General features: G+C 48.9%; 1 protein-coding gene across 2 annotated transcripts; it reads right to left on the reverse strand.

The window, feature by feature from the left end:
* Positions 1-398: 398 nt before the first annotated feature.
* LOC141164404 (serine/threonine-protein phosphatase 2A catalytic subunit alpha isoform) lies at positions 399-13,168 on the reverse strand. 2 transcript variants are annotated; one of them, XM_073649593.1, is made up of 7 exons: positions 12,776-13,168; positions 7,152-7,361; positions 6,816-6,989; positions 5,067-5,156; positions 2,543-2,704; positions 2,302-2,420; positions 399-1,223 (listed from the first exon to the last, which is right to left on the reverse strand). In XM_073649593.1, exons 1-7 carry the CDS (start codon positions 12,875-12,877, stop codon positions 1,151-1,153), a joined length of 930 nt encoding a protein of 309 aa, XP_073505694.1. In that variant the 5' UTR covers positions 12,878-13,168; the 3' UTR covers positions 399-1,150. The 2 variants fall into 2 exon arrangements, with proteins under 2 accessions (XP_073505694.1, XP_073505695.1); XM_073649594.1 differs by lacking the exon at positions 12,776-13,168 and adding an exon at positions 9,339-9,523.
* Positions 13,169-19,996: the final 6,828 nt, after the last annotated feature.

The following is a 19,996-nucleotide window of genomic DNA, read 5'->3' on the forward strand; positions in this document are numbered from 1 at the left end:
TATTTATTTTCTTGGTTAAATCTGCAGGATGTAAATTTTCACCAATGCATAAAGCTGCAACTAAACACGTAAGTGTGCACTATGCGGAGTCATTCCTGCCAAGGGACTGCATTTTTAGTGCAAATAAATCCACTGCAGACAAGTGTGAACTTATCCCTATACACAATAGAGGTTCTACCTTAGTGGAAAACAGCAGTGTAAATGCTACGTGTGAACAAGCCATTATCCTGCAGGCAGAAATATAAGATGCCATGTAAATGAAGTATCACATATGTGCTGCAGGGAGATAAAAAAAAAAAAAAGGTACACTTTAGGTTCCTGGAGCCCATTTACAGTTCCAATACAGTGTCTTTGCTTTTTTCGTGTAGAAGTAACAAATTAAGCTTCACATTATTAAGTACTTTGTTCACAAGTTTATTATGAAAAAAAAAGAAAAAAAAAAAAAAACATTGCCGCCTTGGATTGCAATGGTAACAGAAAGATCTGTCAAAACTAACCTAAAACAATGAAGAGTGACAAAAATAATGCAGATTGGAACAAAAAAAACATGGCTGGGCATAGGTGGAAATAGACAAAAAAAAAAAAAAAAAAAATTAGATTGTTTTCCCTGAAAATGAACACATTTCTGAAGTCACAGAAGAGGCAATGAAGGCCTTGGTACTTATTCTTTAAAGGTCCTTAAATCCCTTCACACTGATGGAGGAAGCCCCAAAAGGCTGCAGCCCCCCACCCCCCCCAGAGAGCTAAAGGGTTTTCCAGACTGTCTATCCTTATCTACAATCATGCCAAGTAAAGCTATTGCTAAATGGAGTTAAAATTGGATTCACGAGGCGTTAATGTTTACATCATAATTTTGTCGAAGTCTGAGAAAGCAAAAAGGAACTACAAGTAGTGCTATGCCAGAAAACTGGGATTGGGTTTCCTTGACAGACAGACATGTCACTTCAGCATGCAATGAACGGGTCTTTTCTAATGTGGTCACGGGCTGTTGAGATGAGAGGCTTTGCTTTTGTATATGGCACATCTTTTGGTCCATTTGAGAACAGTACGTGTGACAAATGCTCTCTCCTGACTGAAGTTACTGCTCCTCTTCTTGGCTCCCAGGTCATAATCCTGATTGTGGCAATACTGTACAAGTGTAAAATTCCATTTAAAGGAAGTAGTCTGGGGTGCGGCGAGTCACATGTGGTTCTCCTCTACGAGGTGCTGGGTCAAACTGCAAGCTGGGGGGGGGAATAAAAAGGTGTCACAATTAACAGCAAAACCAGAGAAGTACTGTATCCAAGACATCACACGGTGCTGACCAATCATACAAAGTGCAAATCCATGCTTAGCAAGAGGCTAGTCACAATGGCCACAACAGATCCACAGGCCTCTAGTCCAGCAGCCACATTATGGGCCATGACCACAAGACCAGAGCCCTTAGAACCTCCTATGAACTGTGCCTTCCTCCAGGAATTCTCATTACTTGGCCACTACGAGGTCTTGACTAATCACCTCATGGCTGCCTTCTAATGAAAAGTGCCACTGGGGATACCACCAGTAAGGCAAGGTTCACATTGCTCTGGATTACTCACATGGCCAGAGTCCTGCGGATCCATTTGTCCAACTATCACACAATTTAGGAGATAAATTTATCATTGATGAGGGTTTCACCAATGATCACCAGAAAAGGGGTCTTGTGTCCCGTTTGCAATGGTCAACATGCACACTAACTTACATTATGGCAGATAGTCAAACACAATGACGTGGCAGTGTGCATGTACAACTTTGTTGTGTAACTGTACCATATGTCAATGTCGCCCCCCCCCTCCTTAAAATATATGCTTGCATCCTGAGACATTAAGGGTATGTGCGCACGATCAGGATTTGCTTGCAGAAATTTCTGCACCTCTCGGCAAGAAAAATGCTGTGGAAACTCCACGCGTTTGGTGCTTTTCTTTTTTTCATTTACACGGGTTTGAGTTTTTGCCATGCGTTTTTTCCAATCAATTGTATAAGAAAAACTCAGACAAAAACGCACAAAGAACGGACATGCTGCTTCTTTTGCCACACAAGAACTACCTGATCATGTGCACAGATCTTCCAAAGCCCCATAGAAAATGCTGGGATAAGGTTTGCAATGCGGTTTTTGGGGTGCACAAATTTGCTGCAACAAAAACGCATAAAAAAAAAAAAAAAAGGACTGTGTGCACATACCCTAAGGACTACCAACATGACTTGTAAAGAGTCAAGTCTGCTCAATATTATAGCATATGTAAAAGGCATACAAGGATTTTTTCTGTAGATTGTCATACTTACAATGAATATTTCAGAGTGTCGTCAAGTTCCATTATGGCAGCCTGGTTACCACAGCGGTAACAATAATTTGGAGCACTAAAAATAGTCACTACATTCCGGTCATGGCACCAGTTGTATCCCTGAAATCAGACGACAAGTGGTTAGAGCACGTTATGCCAACATGGAAAATAACCAGGAATAAGGCAAAGCAAAGGGCACAAACTAATCTAGGATTCTCTGATGAGGCATTAAATCATTTTACCTCCATCACCAACTGATGGGCTCTAGAAACCAAGGTAAGGCCATTGGCATGATTGAACGTTTCAGAGATGTCTTGTCCAAATGTGTATCCAGCACCTCTAGGAGAAATACCCCAACCACCACGGTCATCTGGATCTGACCATAGCAAATCACACATTGGGCCCTGAAAGAGCAAACGGGAAAAAGGTCAATAGAACATTCACACAAACTGAGAAGACCGACTGTGCCGATTTATAAACTGCAAGGGAAAGGCATATCGTAGGATCGGGCCTATACAGGAGGACTTAGGTTTAACCCCTTCGCGACCTTGGGATTTTCCATTTTTGCATTTTCGTTTTTTGCTCCCCTTGTTCCCAGAGCCATAGCGTTTTTTTATTTTTTGGGCAATATGGCCGTGTGAGGGCTTATTTTTTGTGGGACGAGTTGTACTTTTAAACACCATTACTAGTTTTACCATATTGTTTACGGGAAAAAAATTCAAAGTGCGGTGAAATTGCAAAAAAAAGTGCAATTCGGGTATGTGCACACGATGCAGAAATGAAGCAGAAAATTTCTGCATCTCCCTGGCAGAAAAAAAGCATGCGGATTGTACATGCGTTTTTCCTGTGGAATACATGCGGATTCACATGCGTTTCGGCATGCAGATTGACAAGCGCTTTCCAGGCGATTTTAGCATCACTTGGAAAGTGCTTGACAACTAGGTCACACTATATAAATCCATGCAACCGGCATATATAGTGTGACCCGAGAGAATGTCAAAAAATAAAGCTATACTTACCCTCCGATGGCCCGGCGTGTGCTGCCGCGTTCGTTCCTGGCTGCCGGGATATCGCGAGACACTGCGCTGAAGGGCCTGCGGTCACATGACTGACGTCACCGAAGGTCCTTCAGTCTTGCACGCGAGCAGAGGGAAGGAGACCGGGGGCCGTCAGAAGGTGAATATATCTTTATTTTATTCTTGTTTTACAGCTTTTTAAATGGTACCCGGGTCCGGAGGAGAGTCATCTTCTCCACACTCTGGTACCATCCGCACATTAGAACGCGCCAATAACGCAAGTACAAAGGCAGTCTTGCGGAATTGGCGCGTTCTAATGCAAGTCAATGGCAGTGAAACCGCCGCGTCTATGCAAAAATTGACATGCTGCGGATTTTTGAGCGCAGCATAAACGCTGCGGAAAAATCCACAGCATGGACACAGCACATGCGGATCATCATTGGGGAACATTGCTGCCCTTCTACCATACGTTTTTAATGCGTTTCCGCAGCTGCAAAAACGCCGTGGAAACGCATTAAAAACTCATCGTGTGAACTCAGCCTTCCACAGTTTTTTTTTTCTTCTTTCCACGTTCACTGAATGCCAAAACTGACCGGCCATTATTATTCTCCAGGTCATTACGAGTTCATAGACACCAAACATATATAGGTTCTTTCTTATTTAAGTGGGGGGAAAAAATCCAAAGATTGCTATTAAAAAAAAAGTGCCCTTTTCAGAGACCCGTAGCGTCTCCATTTTTCGGGATCTGGGGCCGGATGAGGGCTTATTTTTTTTTTTTGTGCGCCGGGCTGATGTTTCTATTGATACCATTTTGGGGTAGATACAATGTTTTGATCGCCCGTTATTGCATTTTATTGAAATGTTGCGGTGACCAAAAAAACGTAGTTATGTTTGGAATTTTCTCGCTACGCCGTTTACCGATCGGATTCATTTTTTTATATTGATAGATGGGGTGATTCTGAACGCAGCAATACCAAATTGTGTGTATGTGGGGTTTATTTTTTTATTATTTTATTTTGAATGGGGCAAAAGGGGGGGGTGATTTAAACTTTTATATTTTAATATTTTTAACAACTTTTTTTAAAACTTTTTGCTTGCTTCTAAAGTCTCTATAGGAGACTAAAAGCAGCAACTGTCCGATCGTCTCTGCTACATAGAGGTGATCAGCAGATCACCTCTATGTAGCAGAAATGCTCCTGTGCCGTGAGCACCGACCACTAGGAGGCACTCATAGTAATCTTTACATGACAACCACTGGAGTCTGTTGCAGACCCAGGGTTGTCATGCCCACCCATCAGTGACCTGGGATCACGTGAAGGGGTCACCGATGGGCGGGACTAATGCCACGCTTCCGGCGCGGTGATGTTAAATGCCGCACTCAGATTGACAGCAGCATTTAACATGTTAACAGCCGCGGGTGGATCGTGATTCCACCGGCGGCTGTTGCGGGCACGTCAGCTCACCGCCGGAGCCCTCACTGAACCGGGGGTGATGGCCTGGGGCGTACTAATACGCCCTGGGACAGTAAGGGGTTCACTGTTTATGAGCTAACAGGTGCATCCCTTAAGGAGGGCATCTAACAAGTAGCAGTGAATGACTGAAAAGCGATCAGTATGAATTGTGGTATTTAAAGGGTCAAACTACTTGGCTGTTGTACAATCTGATCTGAATACAGCACACTCATGATGCCATAAAGCACTTCACCCTTTACCACAGAGGGCACATTAGGGAATAGTCTTGTAAAACATACCTCATGTGGGACTTCCTGCAGACGATCAAGTGCGCGGATATGATCCAGTGTGTCTATTGAAGGCGACAATCCACCGTGTAAACAGAAGATCTGTGGATGAAGGACACAATTACAGCACACCATTTCTGGTAAACTCACAGTTTAGTAATACATTATAGTACAGCACCCATTATATGGCCAGACTACCAGTAGGGTTCAAGAGGCGACAGCTTGGGCCAACCATCCTATACTGAAAACGCACCAAGTAGTGGGTTACAGCACCCGTCATACGTTGCACACTGACTGAGGATTATCCAACCACCCATTAATAGAACGGTGACAAACAAGGCAGCACAATAGGAGCGCTCCTACCGCACTGTCCTGTATAGCCAACACTTATAACACTGGAATGGGAGATAAAGACACCCGAAATACAGAAAAGACTGAAGTGATATTTAAACATACCAAAGTGATGTGCGGATTCCAGTAAAAAGTACACTTGACACATACCATAATGAAGTGTCAACCCTTACACTGCACCCTTCACAAAGTCATAAGTACTGCTATAATGTCAAGCATCAGTGATCATTATAAAGGTCTCTTAAACATAGGACTATTATCTTAGCTGCAGCCCACACCAGCTTAAAGGGGTTGTCCAGGAATTGTATACTGATGACCTAACCCTTAGCAATATGAGATGTGGGGGTCTGACACCCTTTGATCAGCTGTGTACAGCTCCAGCAGCAGGCAGATATACAGTGTAGAGTCAGAATAGCACAACTCTGTACACTCTTAATGACCACTCGGTACTGCAGCTCAAATCACAGTCACTTCAATAGGACCTGAGTTACAGAACATAGAGTGTACATAGCCGTGCTATTCTAGCTCCCCAACTAGTGTACATCCAAGGTCGTAGTGTGGGCTGCAAAAAGGATAGGACTTGCATATCGCTGACCTGGCCAACACCTTGATTTGGCAATCTAGATTACAACTACAGACTGCTGAACACTAGCATGCCAACATGAAGCAAGAAGTCCACAGACCGATGCATAGTAAACAGGCGAGTGCAGAGATTAAGACAAGAATCAATAGCAGTTCAGAAGGTTGTCCAACAACCCTCCGATGCAGCACAGGAAGGCGAGGCTGCTTGACTAGAGCAGACCTTTCAGAGGAACGGCCAAATCTCCAATGATCCATCTTCTAGGCATCAAGAACATTTTTCATGATCACGAGCTTAAAGTCGTCAGCTCGTCTGCCCACAGGCAAAGAAGGCTTCATGTGTTATAGGCTCTAAAATGGATATGATTGATCCATTGCAAGCTTCCCTCTGACACATCCATCATGATTCTGTGGGATTTATAGCAGCGCTGTATACTAGTTTAATTAGTAAGCAAGCAAAGAAAAACTAATTGCCTAGAAGAAAATTCAGCTTGCAATTTTTATTAGGACCCCACCACTAGAAGGGACTGTCCCATTAGGGAAACCAATACTAAAGCGCAAGCAAGACTAGCAATCCGCAGACTCCTACAAGTCCAGACTCTAAGTCCAGGAACTTGCAGCAAAAGCTGTGCAGTACATGCTATGGGGGACCGACTAGGACAGCCATATTACCATATAGCCTGCAGTGGTGAGCAAAGCACGTTGAACAGAAGTAGTAAGTAGAAACCCTCTAGAAAAGGATAGTGTTTATGCCTGGACAGGAAACCTTCAGAAAACTTTCACTGCCTATACCTACGCCTAGCTGTATGAGGTAGCCCCTCAGAACCTTACCTGGCCATCCACTAAGGCAGTTAACGGAAGGTAATCAAACAGATCAGTGAAGTATTTCCAGACGTTTGCATTTCCGTATTTTCTTAAACATTCATCATAAAACCCATATACTTGTGTGATCTGCCTGCTTTCATGATTTCCTCTTAGAATAGTGATACGTTCACGATACCGAACCTGGGAAAAAACATTAAAAATGGTTACAAAAGTAGTAACATGTGACCTTCACCAATTCCCTACAAGTCCAGCATGTTGCCAGACCACCTAGAAAACACGGAGGTCAGGTTTCTTAACCTTTGCCTAGTGTGATCACCAGCACAAAGCACAATCTACTCATACCTTTAGTGCGACAAGTAGCGTTACAGTCTCCACCGAGTAGTAGCCTCTATCCACATAGTCTCCCATGAATAAATAATTTGTATCTGGTGATTTGCCACCAATTCTGAACAACTCCATGAGGTCGTGAAACTGTCCATGAACATCTCCGCAAACAGTTACTGGGCATCGGACTTCTTGGACATTTGATTCTTTTGTCAAAATTTCTTTTGCCTGCAAATATAACCTGGTTAATGGGACAGAAACTAAGGCTGATAGCATTAAATCTCAGTTCTTACAAGAGGGAAGAGTGACCAGCAAGAGACAGACCACCATTACAAGATAGTCACTCAGACATTTATAGCAGCCAGTCTAATGGCTCCATGCACCGAGGCTGTTGGGATCGGCTGACAGCCTATACGTATGGTAACCTTCCAACTCTTCTGACAGAAGTATCCGATCCTTGGAATTGGATTGAGTTTTCATCGAATTACTCCTTACCACAATGGTGTTATGTTGCCCATGGTGGTGGTCTTACCAACTAAGCCAATCGTGAACCTTTAGAAATAAAGCTTTTAATGTGCATACCAGGCAGCATGAAGCTCAGTGTTTAGCACTATAGCTATACAGCAGCACGGTCCAAATCCCACCAAGGACAGTATATGCAAGGAGTTTGGATGTTCTCCCCATGTTTGCTCGGGTTTCCTCCGGGTTCTCCAGTTTGCTTCCACACTCCAAAGACATACGGATAGGGAATTTACATTTTGACCATTCATAGGGACAGTGATGATGTCTGTAAAGTGCTTTAGAGTGAGTAAAATAAACGTGCCCTAAATCTACTGCAATATAATTGTGTGTCCTGTGACTTCACATTCAACACAATACCATGGCACAATAGCTGGGTTTTTAGTAGTAAATGTGCAAGACCGTCAGCATTTTACAATGAGAAGTCATGCCAATTCCTAACACACCCCTGAACATGCCCGCTTTATGGGTACACCCTGCCTTCTAGTAACTACAACAGGAATGCCAGGTACGTAATGAAAGCGATCAGGCAACATGCACACTTCAACAGAAAATGTACACTTCCTTTAAAAAGGCAACCCAATCAATCAATTCATGTACCCAAAACCAAGGGCAGCACAAACTAAGCCTGGCTGCACAACTAGGTATGTGACAGGGCCCCATCATGCACCTTTATAAAACCAGTACCGGTATCAGTATGTCATCAGTGTTTTTCTGGTATGGATAAAGAAAAAATGCAAAATATAGAGAAGCTTTGTCAAGTTAATGTTAATCATGGACAGCAGACAGATTGTACACTGATGCCATCCATGTGCTGTACGTGTTTTTCATGGACCCAGTGATTTTAGCATCACTTGGAAAGTGCTTGACAACTTGGTCACACTATATAAATCCATGCAAACAGCATGGATTTATATAGTGTGACCGAGAGAGTGGTAAAAAATAAATCTATACTTACCTTCCGATGGCCCCCGCAGTCTTGCTTCACTCTGTCCTGGCTGCCGGCAGCTCGCGGTACACTGAAGGACCTGCCGTCGTCAGCGTCGTATAACACATCACAACTGACGTCAGCGCAGGTCCTTCAGTCCATCGCGATCTGCCGGCATGAGAGGATGAGCGCATCGGGGGCCATCAGAAGGTAAATATAACATTTTTTATTTTATTCTTCTTTTTTTTTTTTTTTTTTTACAGTTTTCTATGGTACCCGGGGTCCAGAGGAGAGTCTCCTCTAGACCTGGGTACCATTCGCACATTGAACGCATGTATTCCGCATGTGCTTATCTAGTGAAGCGGAATCCATGCGTTCCAATGCAAGTCAATGGCGGCGAAAACGCAGCACTTCCGCAAAATAATTGGTAGTGCTGCGTTTTTTCCGCAATGATAATCTGCAGAGGAAGTTTGGAGACCATGGCAGACCTTCTACCATGCGTTTTTTAAGCATTTCTGCCGCTGCGGAAAGGCATAAAAAAAAGCATCGTGGGCACACAGCCTTAAATGGCCGACTACAAAAATTTTTAAATTTATAATAAATTGGGTACAGTAGTTCAATGCAGTTTGTGGGGAATATTTTTTCATAAGAATTTGGGAAAGTTATGAAATGTCCTATAAATGTCTGTCCTATTCCTGATCTAAGGGTGTAGACTTTTAGCGGAGATTAATCTGTGCTACAGTAAATTTATCACTTACACATGAGCCATGTATGAGGGAGTCGAAGGTTTGGCTTACCGACTCCACAGCCCTGATGACGATGAGCACACTACATGAGCCGCGGCACCACACAACGCACCATGCCGGGCAGAACAGGGCTCATCACAACATACAGAGGCGGCCAGGAGAACATGCCACACCACCCCCTCTTCACACACTACCCCCTTATCAACCCCAGCCCTCATCCACACAGCCCCCTCTCCACACACACACTGCCCCTTCTCTCTCCACACACACACACACACACTGCCCCTTCTCTCTCTCCCCACACACACACACACTGCCCCTTCTCTCTCTCCCCACACACACACACACTGCCCCTTCTCTCTCTCCCCACACACACACACACTGCCCCTTCTCTCTCTCCCCACACACACACACACTGCCCCTTCTCTCTCTCCCCACACACACACACTGCCCCTTCTCTCTCTCCCCACACACACACACACTGCCCCTTCTCTCTCTCCCCACACACACACACACACTGCCCCTTCTCTCTCTCCCCACACACACACACACTGCCCCTTCTCTCTCTCCCCACACACACACACACTGCCCCTTCTCTCTCTCCCCCCACACACACACACACTGCCCCTTCTCTCTCTCCCCCCACACACACACACACTGCCCCTTCTCTCTCTCCCCCCACACACACACACTGCCCCTTCTCTCTCTCCCCCCACACACACACACTGCCCCTTCTCTCTCTCCCCACACACACACACACTGCCCCTTCTCTCTCTCCCCACACACACACACACTGCCCCTTCTCTTTCTCCCCACACACACACACACTGCCCCTTCTCTCTCTCCCCACACACACACACACACTGCCCCTTCTCTCTCCCCACACACACACACACACTGCCCCTTCTCTCTCTCCCCACACACACACACACTGCCCCTTCTCTCTCTCCCCACACACACACACACTGCCCCTTCTCTCTCTCCCCACACACACACACACTGCCCCTTCTCTCTCTCCCCACACACACACTGCCCCTTCTCTCTCTCCCCACACACACACACACTGCCCCTTCTCTCTCTCCCCACACACACACACACTGCCCCTTCTCTCTCTCCCCACACACACACTGCCCCTTCTCTCTCTCCCCACACACACACACACTGCCCCTTCTCTCTCTCCCCACACACACACACACTGCCCCTTCTCTCTCCCCACACACACACACACTGCCCCTTCTCTCTCTCCCCACACACACACTGCCCCTTCTCTCTCTCCCCACACACACACTGCCCCTTCTCTCTCTCCCCACACACACACACTGCCCCTTCTCTCTCTCCCCACACACACACACTGCCCCTTCTCTCTCTCCCCACACACACACACTGCCCCTTCTCTCTCTCCCCACACACACACACTGCCCCTTCTCTCTCTCCCCACACACACACACTGCCCCTTCTCTCTCTCCCCACACACACACACACTGCCCCTTCTCTCTCTCCCCACACACACACACTGCCCCTTCTCTCTCTCCCCACACACACACACTGCCCCTTCTCTCTCTCCCCACACACACTGCCCCTTCTCTCTCTCCCCACACACACTGCCCCTTCTCTCTCTCCCCACACACACTGCCCCTTCTCTCTCTCCCCACACACACACTGCCCCTTCTCTCTCTCCCCACACACACACACTGCCCCTTCTCTCTCTCCCCACACACACACACTGCCCCTTCTCTCTCTCCCCACACACACACACTGCCCCTTCTCTCCACACACACACTGCCCCTTCTCTCCACACACACACTGCCCCTTCTCTCCCCACACACACACACACTGCCCCTTCTCTCCCCACACACACACACACTGCCCCTTCTCTCTCCCCACACACACACACTCTGCCCCTTCTCTCTCCCCACACACACACACACACTGCCCCTTCTCTCTCCCCACACACACACTGCCCCTTCTCTCCACACACACACACACTGCCCCTTCTCTCCCCACACACACACTGCCCCTTCTCTCTCTCCCCACACACACACTGCCCCTTCTCTCTCTCCCCACACACACACTGCCCCTTCTCTCTCTCCCCACACACACACACACTGCCCCTTCTCTCTCTCCCCACACACACACACACTGCCCCTTCTCTCTCTCCCCACACACACACACTGCCCCTTCTCTCTCTCCCCACACACACACACTGCCCCTTCTCTCTCTCCCCACACACACACACTGCCCCTTCTCTCTCTCCCCACACACACACACTGCCCCTTCTCTCTCCCCACACACACACACTGCCCCTTCTCTCTCTCCCCACACACACACACTGCCCCTTCTCTCTCTCCCCACACACACACACTGCCCCTTCTCTCTCTCCCCACACACACACACTGCCCCTTCTCTCTCTCCCCACACACACTGCCCCTTCTCTCTCTCCCCACACACACTGCCCCTTCTCTCTCTCCCCACACACACACACTGCCCCTTCTCTCTCTCCCCACACACACACACTGCCCCTTCTCTCTCTCCCCACACACACACACTGCCCCTTCTCTCTCTCCCCACACACACACACTGCCCCTTCTCTCTCTCCCCACACACACACACTGCCCCTTCTCTCTCTCCCCACACACACACACTGCCCCTTCTCTCTCTCCCCACACACACACACTGCCCCTTCTCTCTCTCCCCACACACACACACTGCCCCTTCTCTCTCTCCCCACACACACACACTGCCCCTTCTCTCTCCCCACACACACACACACTGCCCCTTCTCTCCACACACACACTGCCCCTTCTCTCCACACACACACTGCCCCTTCTCTCTCCCCACACACACACACACTCTGCCCCTTCTCTCTCCCCACACACACACACACTCTGCCCCTTCTCTCTCCCCACACACACACACTCTGCCCCTTCTCTCTCCCCACACACACACTGCCCCTTCTCTCCCCACACACACACTGCCCCTTCTCTCTCCCCACACACACACTGCCCCTTCTCTCCACACACACACACTGCCCCTTCTCTCCACACACACACACTGCCCCTTCTCTCCACACACACACACACACTGCCCCTTCTCTCCACACACACACACACTGCCCCTTCTCTCCACACACACACACACTGCCCCTTCTCTCCACACACACACTGCCCCCTCTCTCCACACACACACACTGCCCCTCTCCTCACGGCAGTGCACGCATTCCTGCGGAGGGGGCGGGAGGAGCCGTCGCCGCCATCTTAGGAGCTGAGCGGCCACCATGAGCCGGCTAAGATGTCAGCCCCGCCGCTCCAGTCCGGAGGGCAGCACTTGGCAATGTGCCGCCATCAGCCTGTGCCGGGCCCGCACTGGCCACACCTGCAGCATTACTCCCGCCGTCCCGGAGGTCTGGCCATGCCGCCCTGTAGTCCCCGGCACCAGCCGGCGTTACTCACCTTCTCACACAGCGTCTTCACCTGGCTCTCTGACAGCTGCTTGCATTCATTCAGCTGCTCGATCCACTGATCCAGCTCCTTGGTGAACGACTTTTCGTCCATGCTGAGAGTGCGGGGAAGCCGGGCTGTGGCCGCGGGAAGGACCGGGGAGATGGACCACAGAGGCCGCTGTCAGAGGTGCTCTAATCTAAGCGGATCCAGAAGACGCGATGTGACAGCCCCGCCGTGCACAGCAATCCGGGAATCACAACAGCCCGGCACCCAGTCAGATCCCAGTCTCCGTAGGAAATGCAGCTTCTCCCCGGAGCGCCGGCTCGTCACGTCCCAGCCTCTCCTGCTCCGTGTAATGGCCGCCGTGACGTCATGTACCCCTCCTTTATCGCTATCACCTCCTCCCCGAGCCTGTGCTCAGCTCCCGCTCCAAACGCCATTTCCGGTGCTCGGAGCCCCGCCCACTCGCTTTCATTTATTGCGGGCCAGCACGTTGTGAGGGTGTGTGCGGTGACGTCAGCGCGCACAGTGGGGGCGGGGGCGCTTCCTGCAGCAGTACAGTGTGCAGAATGCTGGGTGAGGTCATTGCTGCTGCCACTGGCTGATAGGAGGCTGCATGGCGGTGCGGTGTGTGCAGTGGAGTCATTCTGGGGGACAGGATAGCATGTCTATTACTGGCTTTATAATCAGTGAGATACCACTGTGGGTATATGAATGACCTCACGTGATTAAAAACTGACTAGCTGAATCCTTCTAAGCTCTATGTAGAAACAGGAGGACAATTTTCCCTGTATGAGTCATCAGTCACTGAAAAAGTCCCTGGCAGGGAGAGGAGGGAGCAGCTGGGTCAGGGGTTGAAAAGGGGAATGATAAATGCAGGGACAAGAGACTTCCTGTTTCTACATAGAGCAGAAAAAAGAGAATTATCTGGGTAGAAAGGGAAACTGAGCAATAGTACGAGGGTCAGTCAATAAGTAATGCCTCCTATTTTTTTTTTCCTTTTAATTGGCAAGAAATTACATAGGTTGAAAACCACAACATTAACAATTAATTTGTCACTTTTCAACATAATCTCCATCCATTTCCACAGTCTTGGTCCACCGTTTAACAAGGGCATGTATTCCAGCATGGTAAAAAGCATTCTTGGTACCCACCGTGCACAAACTTTTCTGTATCCCAGTTGTCCAATAATTTTCATCACACTGCCTTTACTGAGGCAGATAATGCCACACAATTCATCTGCAGTCACCCGGCGGTCACCACGAATGATGTCATCGACTCACTGAATGCTGCTTGGAGTCACTGCAGTTACTGGCCTGCCACTTCGCATTTTGTCAGCCAACGGTGATGGCCCTTCAGCTGTGTTACAGGGACAAACCCATCGTCTAACAGTACTGACATCCACTGTTGCATCACCGTACACATTTTTCAGTCTGTCATGAATTCGAATGGGCGTTTCACCTTCTGCATGCAAGAATTCAATCACAGAACGCTGTCTAATACGAACATCGATGTCAGCCATTTTGCAAACGGATACAGTCCTGCCACCTGTTGGTGCAGGAAGTTGCAATTGCTGTGGATTGGAGAAGAAGGTTTGAGGAATTGTGCTAAATTCGAATATTTAACATAACTACCTTATTTAAGGAGAAAAAAAATAGGCATTACTTATTGACTGACCATCGTAATTACACAGTGCTATATAATATGATGACTGCGATATATTTAGAGAATAAATACTTAGATGGGAAGAGTGCTACTTTGACCCCTTCACAATCTTGCGAATTTCCATTTTTGCACTTTTGTTTTTTCCTCCCCTTTTTCCCAGAGCCATAACTTTTTATTTTTTCGTCAAAATGGCCGCATGAGGGCTTGATTCTTGCGGGATGAGTTGTACTTTTGAATGACAGCATTAATTTTACCAAATGGTGTACTGGAAAACAATAAAAAATTCCAACTGCAATGAAATTGGAAATAAAGTGCAATTCCACAATTGTTTTGGGGTTTTTCATTCACCGTGTTCACTTTACAGTAAAACTGACCTTCCTTCTTTTTTTTTTTAAAGTCATTCTCAATGGGTCCAGGGTAGTGTTGAGCCACCCCCGTAGTGTTCGAGTTCGGTTCGGTTCGTCGAACACCCGTGTGTTCGTCGAACTGTTCGTCGAACTGTTCGTCGAACACCTTCAAACACCGTTAAAACCAATGGCAGGCAAACAAAAACACATAGAAACACATAGAAAACACCTTCAAAGGTGTCCAAAAGCTGACAAACTGCTCAGAAGACATAACTAACACATGGAAAAGTGACAAGTACATATAGTCATGCGAAAATAAAAGAGGTGGAGGAGTAAAAGGAGGGGGAGACACAGATATAGGCATGTCATGCCCTTCTAAAATCCAAAAAGTGAGAAGCCGACACGGCCAGTCCGCTCCTGCCCGTGCCACCTCCGTGTCGCCGGGTTTGTGCCAGAGCCGCGGTGAACCCTGACGGCCAGCCCCCCTCTCCCAATACTGGTGCCTGTCCGCTGGTGGGTCGAGCGAGCCCCCCTGTGGTGGAGGCAGCTCTAAGCTTTTTAATTTAAATTGTCTCTCTAATTTGAATGAATACACTTTAAATCCATTTACAAGGATCTATTGGAGAGCAAGTCTCATGCCAGCAGCCGCGTAATTCCAGCTCCAGTAGCGCCCACTAAAGCTGCTGCAGTTAAAAAGCTTTTATAAGGATCGAGCTCGGCTGTCCACCGCAAGGCATCCTACTGCCAGTCCCAGCCCCTATGCCTTGGGGTGCCTCCTGATGCTCTTCACTGAGTATCCCGTGGTCCCGAAGCATTTCCTTTGAAAAAATTAAGTGTCTAAACTACAGGTGGTGTAGCTTGCTTAACAGCCGGGATAATCCGCTGACTAGCAGACACTGCTACTAGGCACAAAGTATTTCCTGGGCTAGATGCAGTTAAAAATTTGTAATTAGATACTCTCGTTGGATGCTGAGAAAGCATTCCATAGAGTCTCCTGGCACGCCATATATGATTCTCTTAAAAAGCTTGGGGTAGGGGTCTAGGGGACCCTTTTATAGCCAAAATCACGGCCCTGTATCGCAATACGTCACCTAGGCTGAAGATAAATGGAACTGTAGCACCCTGAGGGCTCGGTTGCTACAGACGTATTGCACCTCACCCAGAGGTGTGATATCTCACTCTCAGGTAAGGATGGAGTGTGGATCAGGACCCAACACCTGCATGCATTACACCACACTGCCGTGGGGCAGGGCGACCAATATGCCCCTGAGATGGGCACGACAGTCCCTGTCCCTGGCTGGAGTGGGGGGAGGGAACACTGAGGAAGGGGAACCCTGTAGTGCAGGAGCAGGGAGGAAGCAGTTCCTGGGTGCATTGAGAAGGGAGTATAAAAGGTGGGCACCATCTTAGTTCAGTGCAGAGAAGTCTAAGCAGAAGTGGCAGGGAGCAGGGGCTCTGCATGAGCTCTGCTCCGGAGGCGGGCCTAGTAACAGAGGCCCAGGCCTGGAAGAGGGAGAAGGAAGGAAGAGGAGCGGAGAAGGCTCCAGGAACGAGGAATGAAGGGATCCCAGGGGTGCAGACGGGCGAGTCGCCACCGCACGCCCGAATCCACCTGCGTGGAGGGGTCAGGCCAAAGGGGGAGACCGGTCCCCGAACTAGTGGAGGCAGGAAACGACCCTCAGCTAGAAACCGGAGGCTCTGACATTTTATGTGGCGCAGCCCCTCGCTACACCCGCTAGGAAGGCACCACATAGGGTCAGGGAAACTGGCGCCAAGTTTACCAAGAGGAGGCCCGAGGCAGCCGGACAGAAGTGTTGGTAAGAAAGGCCAGACAAAGGACACACAAAGGGGGTCCTGTGAAGTGCTCCAAAGTTATCTGGGAGTTGTCTGAGCCCCTCACCTGGTGAGCACAGTACGATGTGGGCAGCCGTTACCTGCAGATGTGGTCTGGATAATAAGAACTGTGAGTAAAGGCCCTGGACTGCATCACTGACTCCGTGTCGTTACTGCTGCTGCCCTGCACCATCACCCCCATCCTCCGCATACACTGCCCTGAGGCTATTCTCCTCCCGTGGGGAGTTATGCTACGCTCTGCTGCACCCACAACACCAGCCTCAGCGGTCTGCCCTGTAGCGGCGGTTCACTCTGACCGCAATCCACGGGTGGCGTAGTCGGACATTTAAACATCAAAACCACATAAATAGTTCCGCCACTGGTTTGACCGCCCTGAGCCACGGAACTGGGTCGCCGCCACGAAGACTACAACCACCAGCATCCACCAAAAAGGGTCCGGCTCCGGGTGTCCCAAGGCCCAGGGGGTGCGTCAGAACATTTTCATCACCTTTCACAATCACCAATGGGACAAGGCAGGGATGTTCTCTGTCCCCTCTCTTATACATCCTAGTGACGGAGCACCTGCTCTCATCAATTCGCCATAACCCCAATATTAGGTGGATTGAGGTGGGAGGCACCGAGTACAAGTGCTCTCTATTTGCTGATGATGTCCTAGTATATATCACTCAATCACATATATCCATCCCTGCTGTTATGGCTGAAATAGATCTGTAACGGGTCTGGGAGGCGGAAACTCTGGGCTACAATACAAGGGGGCGGTCCTTGTAAGGGAGCGGGTGGCGACCAGGCAGGCAGTCACAGGAGGTGACCTGGACAGTCTCTGAGTGAACGGGACAGTCTCTGAGTGAACGGGACAGTCTCTGAGTGAACGGGGCAGTCTCTGAGTGAACGGGGCTGGAGATCACGGCAAGTGACCGGGGCAGTCGCTAGGTATAGGGTTGGTACGACCTGTGGCGGCTGAAGATAGACGAGAGCTCCCAGGTGAGCAGGCGAGAGTCTCTGGATGAACGGGTGGTCACAGCATGTGACGGCGGAGCCTCCAGGAAGACCAGCGGACAGGCGACAGATGAGCGCTCCCAGGTGAGCGGGCAGAAGTCTCTGGACAGGCAGGTGGTCACAGCACGTGACGGCGGAGCCTCCAGGTAGGCTAGCAGGCAGATAGCAGATGTGCGCTCCCAGGTGAGCGGGCAAGCTGGTCCATAGACAGACTGACAGGAGTTGGTAGGCAGACCGTCGGACCTCAGGCAGGCAGGCAGGTAGCTGATGTGCGCTCCCAGGTGAGCGGGCAAGAGTCTCTGGAATAGCTGGTGGTCACAGCACGTGACAGCGGAGCCTCCGGGCAGGCAAGCAGGCAGGTAGCGGAGAAGCGCTCCCAGGTGAGCGGGCAGGCTGGTCCTTAGACAGACTGACAGGAGTAGTAAGGCAGACCGTCGGACCTCAGACTAGCAGACAGGTAGCAAGTAATCAGGCAGGAATCTGACAGGTAACTGGCAGGTAACTGGCAACGGGACCTGAGGGCTGAAGCACAGGTGAGACACAGGTGCAAACAACATTGCTCGGGCACCTCCATTTTGGAGGAGGTGCCTTATATATGATGAAGTCCTCCGGCCATTGGCCGGGGACTCCTTAGGACGACGCGCGCGGCCCCTTCAAGAGGAGGGGAGCGCGCGCGCGCGCGCCCTAAGCACAGGGGCCGGGAAGGAGCGCGCGCTGAGAGCAGAGCGGGAGGAGGACGCCGGGAAGGAGCGCGCGCTGACAGCAGAGCGGGAGAGGGACGCCGGGCACGGGGCAGAGCGGTGAGGGGAGTACAGATCACTTTGTTACATGGTAAAATTTTAAAATCAATGCAGCGAAGTCTGAGGCCCTCGATGTTTCCCTCCCCAAAACCATATAGGATTCCATCCAGTCCAACTTTCCCTTTGCCTGGCCCTCACAGGGTATCAAATACTTAGGAATTCCTATTCATAGAGACCTCTCCCATCTATGTTATCTTAATTTTGGGCCCTTTATTGAACAATTCCATACAGACCACGGTTGGCAAGTTAGAACTGTAAGATTCACTACGTGAACCACTGGTGTTTTGTGGAAAAGCACATGTACACTGCATTCCAAATTATTATGCAAAAAGTGTTTAGGAGTGATAAGGGAAGAATTTGTTTGTTTGTCAGTTAAACTCATTGATGGTGATGTGTGTCAGGGCTCTTTATATCACTGTAAGCAATTGCAGACACCTGTGCTAATTAGTTTGGCAGGTGTGTCCAATGAAAGGCAAGACTACTTAAGAAGGCTCTCTCACATTATTAAGCAGCCTACATTTTCTGCCAAAATGGGAAAGAAAAAGGATGTGTCGGCTGCTGAGAAGCAACAAATTGTGGAGTGTTTAGGTCAAGGCATGACTACAATCAACATTGTGCGATGATCAGGATGAAGTGTCTTGGCAATCAAGAAGTATGTAGCTGATTCACAGTACACACGTGTGCGTGCTGATAAGGGCAAATTGAGGACTCTTTCCTACAGGCAATTACGTCAGGTTGAAAGAGCAGCGGCAAAAAAGCCTTGTCATAGCAGCAGACAAGTTTTTGAAGCTGCTTGTGCCTCCAACGTCCCCCGAACAACAAGATGCAGGGTCCTTCAGAGGTTTGCAGCTGTGCATACGCCATCCTGTCGACCTCCTCTATCCACTTCACACAAGCAGAAACGGCTCCAGTGGGCCAAACATTACATGAAGACTGATTTCAAAACTGTTTTGTTCACGGATGAGTGCCGTGCAGCGCTCGATGGTCCAGATGGATGGAGTGGAGGATGGCTGGTTGATGGACACCCCACGCAAACACGGCTACAGCGCCAACAAGGAGGAGGTGGAGTAATGTTTTGGGCTGGAATCATGGGGAGAGAGATTGTCGGCCCCTTTAGGATCCCTGAAGGCGCTAAAGATGAACTCCATAATGTATGTGGATTTTCTCAAACAGCACTTCCTGCCATGGTTCAAGAAGAAGAACCGTGTATTTCACAGCAAGATCATTTTTCTGCATGATAATGCACCATCTCATGCTGCACATAAAACATCTTCATCTCTGGCTGATATGGGCATAAAAGGGGACAAACTTATGGTGTGACCCCCATGCTCCCCTGACCTCTACCCCATTCAGAACCTTTGGAGCATCATTAAAAGGAGTGTCTATGATGGCGGGAGGCAGTTCACATCTAAGCAACAGCTCTGGGAGGGTATTCTGTCCTCATGCAAAACAATTGAAGCAGAAACCATCCAAAACCTGACAAATTCAATGGACGAGAGAGTTCAGAAGCTCCTTTCGAACAAGGGGTCGTATGTGAAATGTAACATCACCTAGAATAAAGTTTTGAG

The sequence above is a fragment of the Phyllobates terribilis genome, unplaced genomic scaffold (genome assembly GCF_046119375.1).
Source record: "Phyllobates terribilis strain yellow unplaced genomic scaffold, ASM4611937v1 Scaffold_10__3_contigs__length_209671492, whole genome shotgun sequence".
Classification (NCBI taxonomy): domain Eukaryota; kingdom Metazoa; phylum Chordata; class Amphibia; order Anura; family Dendrobatidae; genus Phyllobates; species Phyllobates terribilis.

Bases quoted from the DNA above. Each gene is read 5' to 3' on its own strand.
- LOC141164404 (XM_073649593.1), bottom strand. From the start codon at position 12,877: ATGGACGAAAAGTCGTTCACCAAGGAGCTGGATCAGTGGATCGAGCAG. The intron at 6,990-7,151 runs GTATGAGTAGAT...GTTTTTTCCCAG, and splicing joins CGCTACTTGTCGCACTAAAG to GTTCGGTATCGTGAACGTAT. The intron at 2,421-2,542 runs GTAAAATGATTT...GTCTGATTTCAG, and splicing joins CCCATCAGTTGGTGATGGAG to GGATACAACTGGTGCCATGA.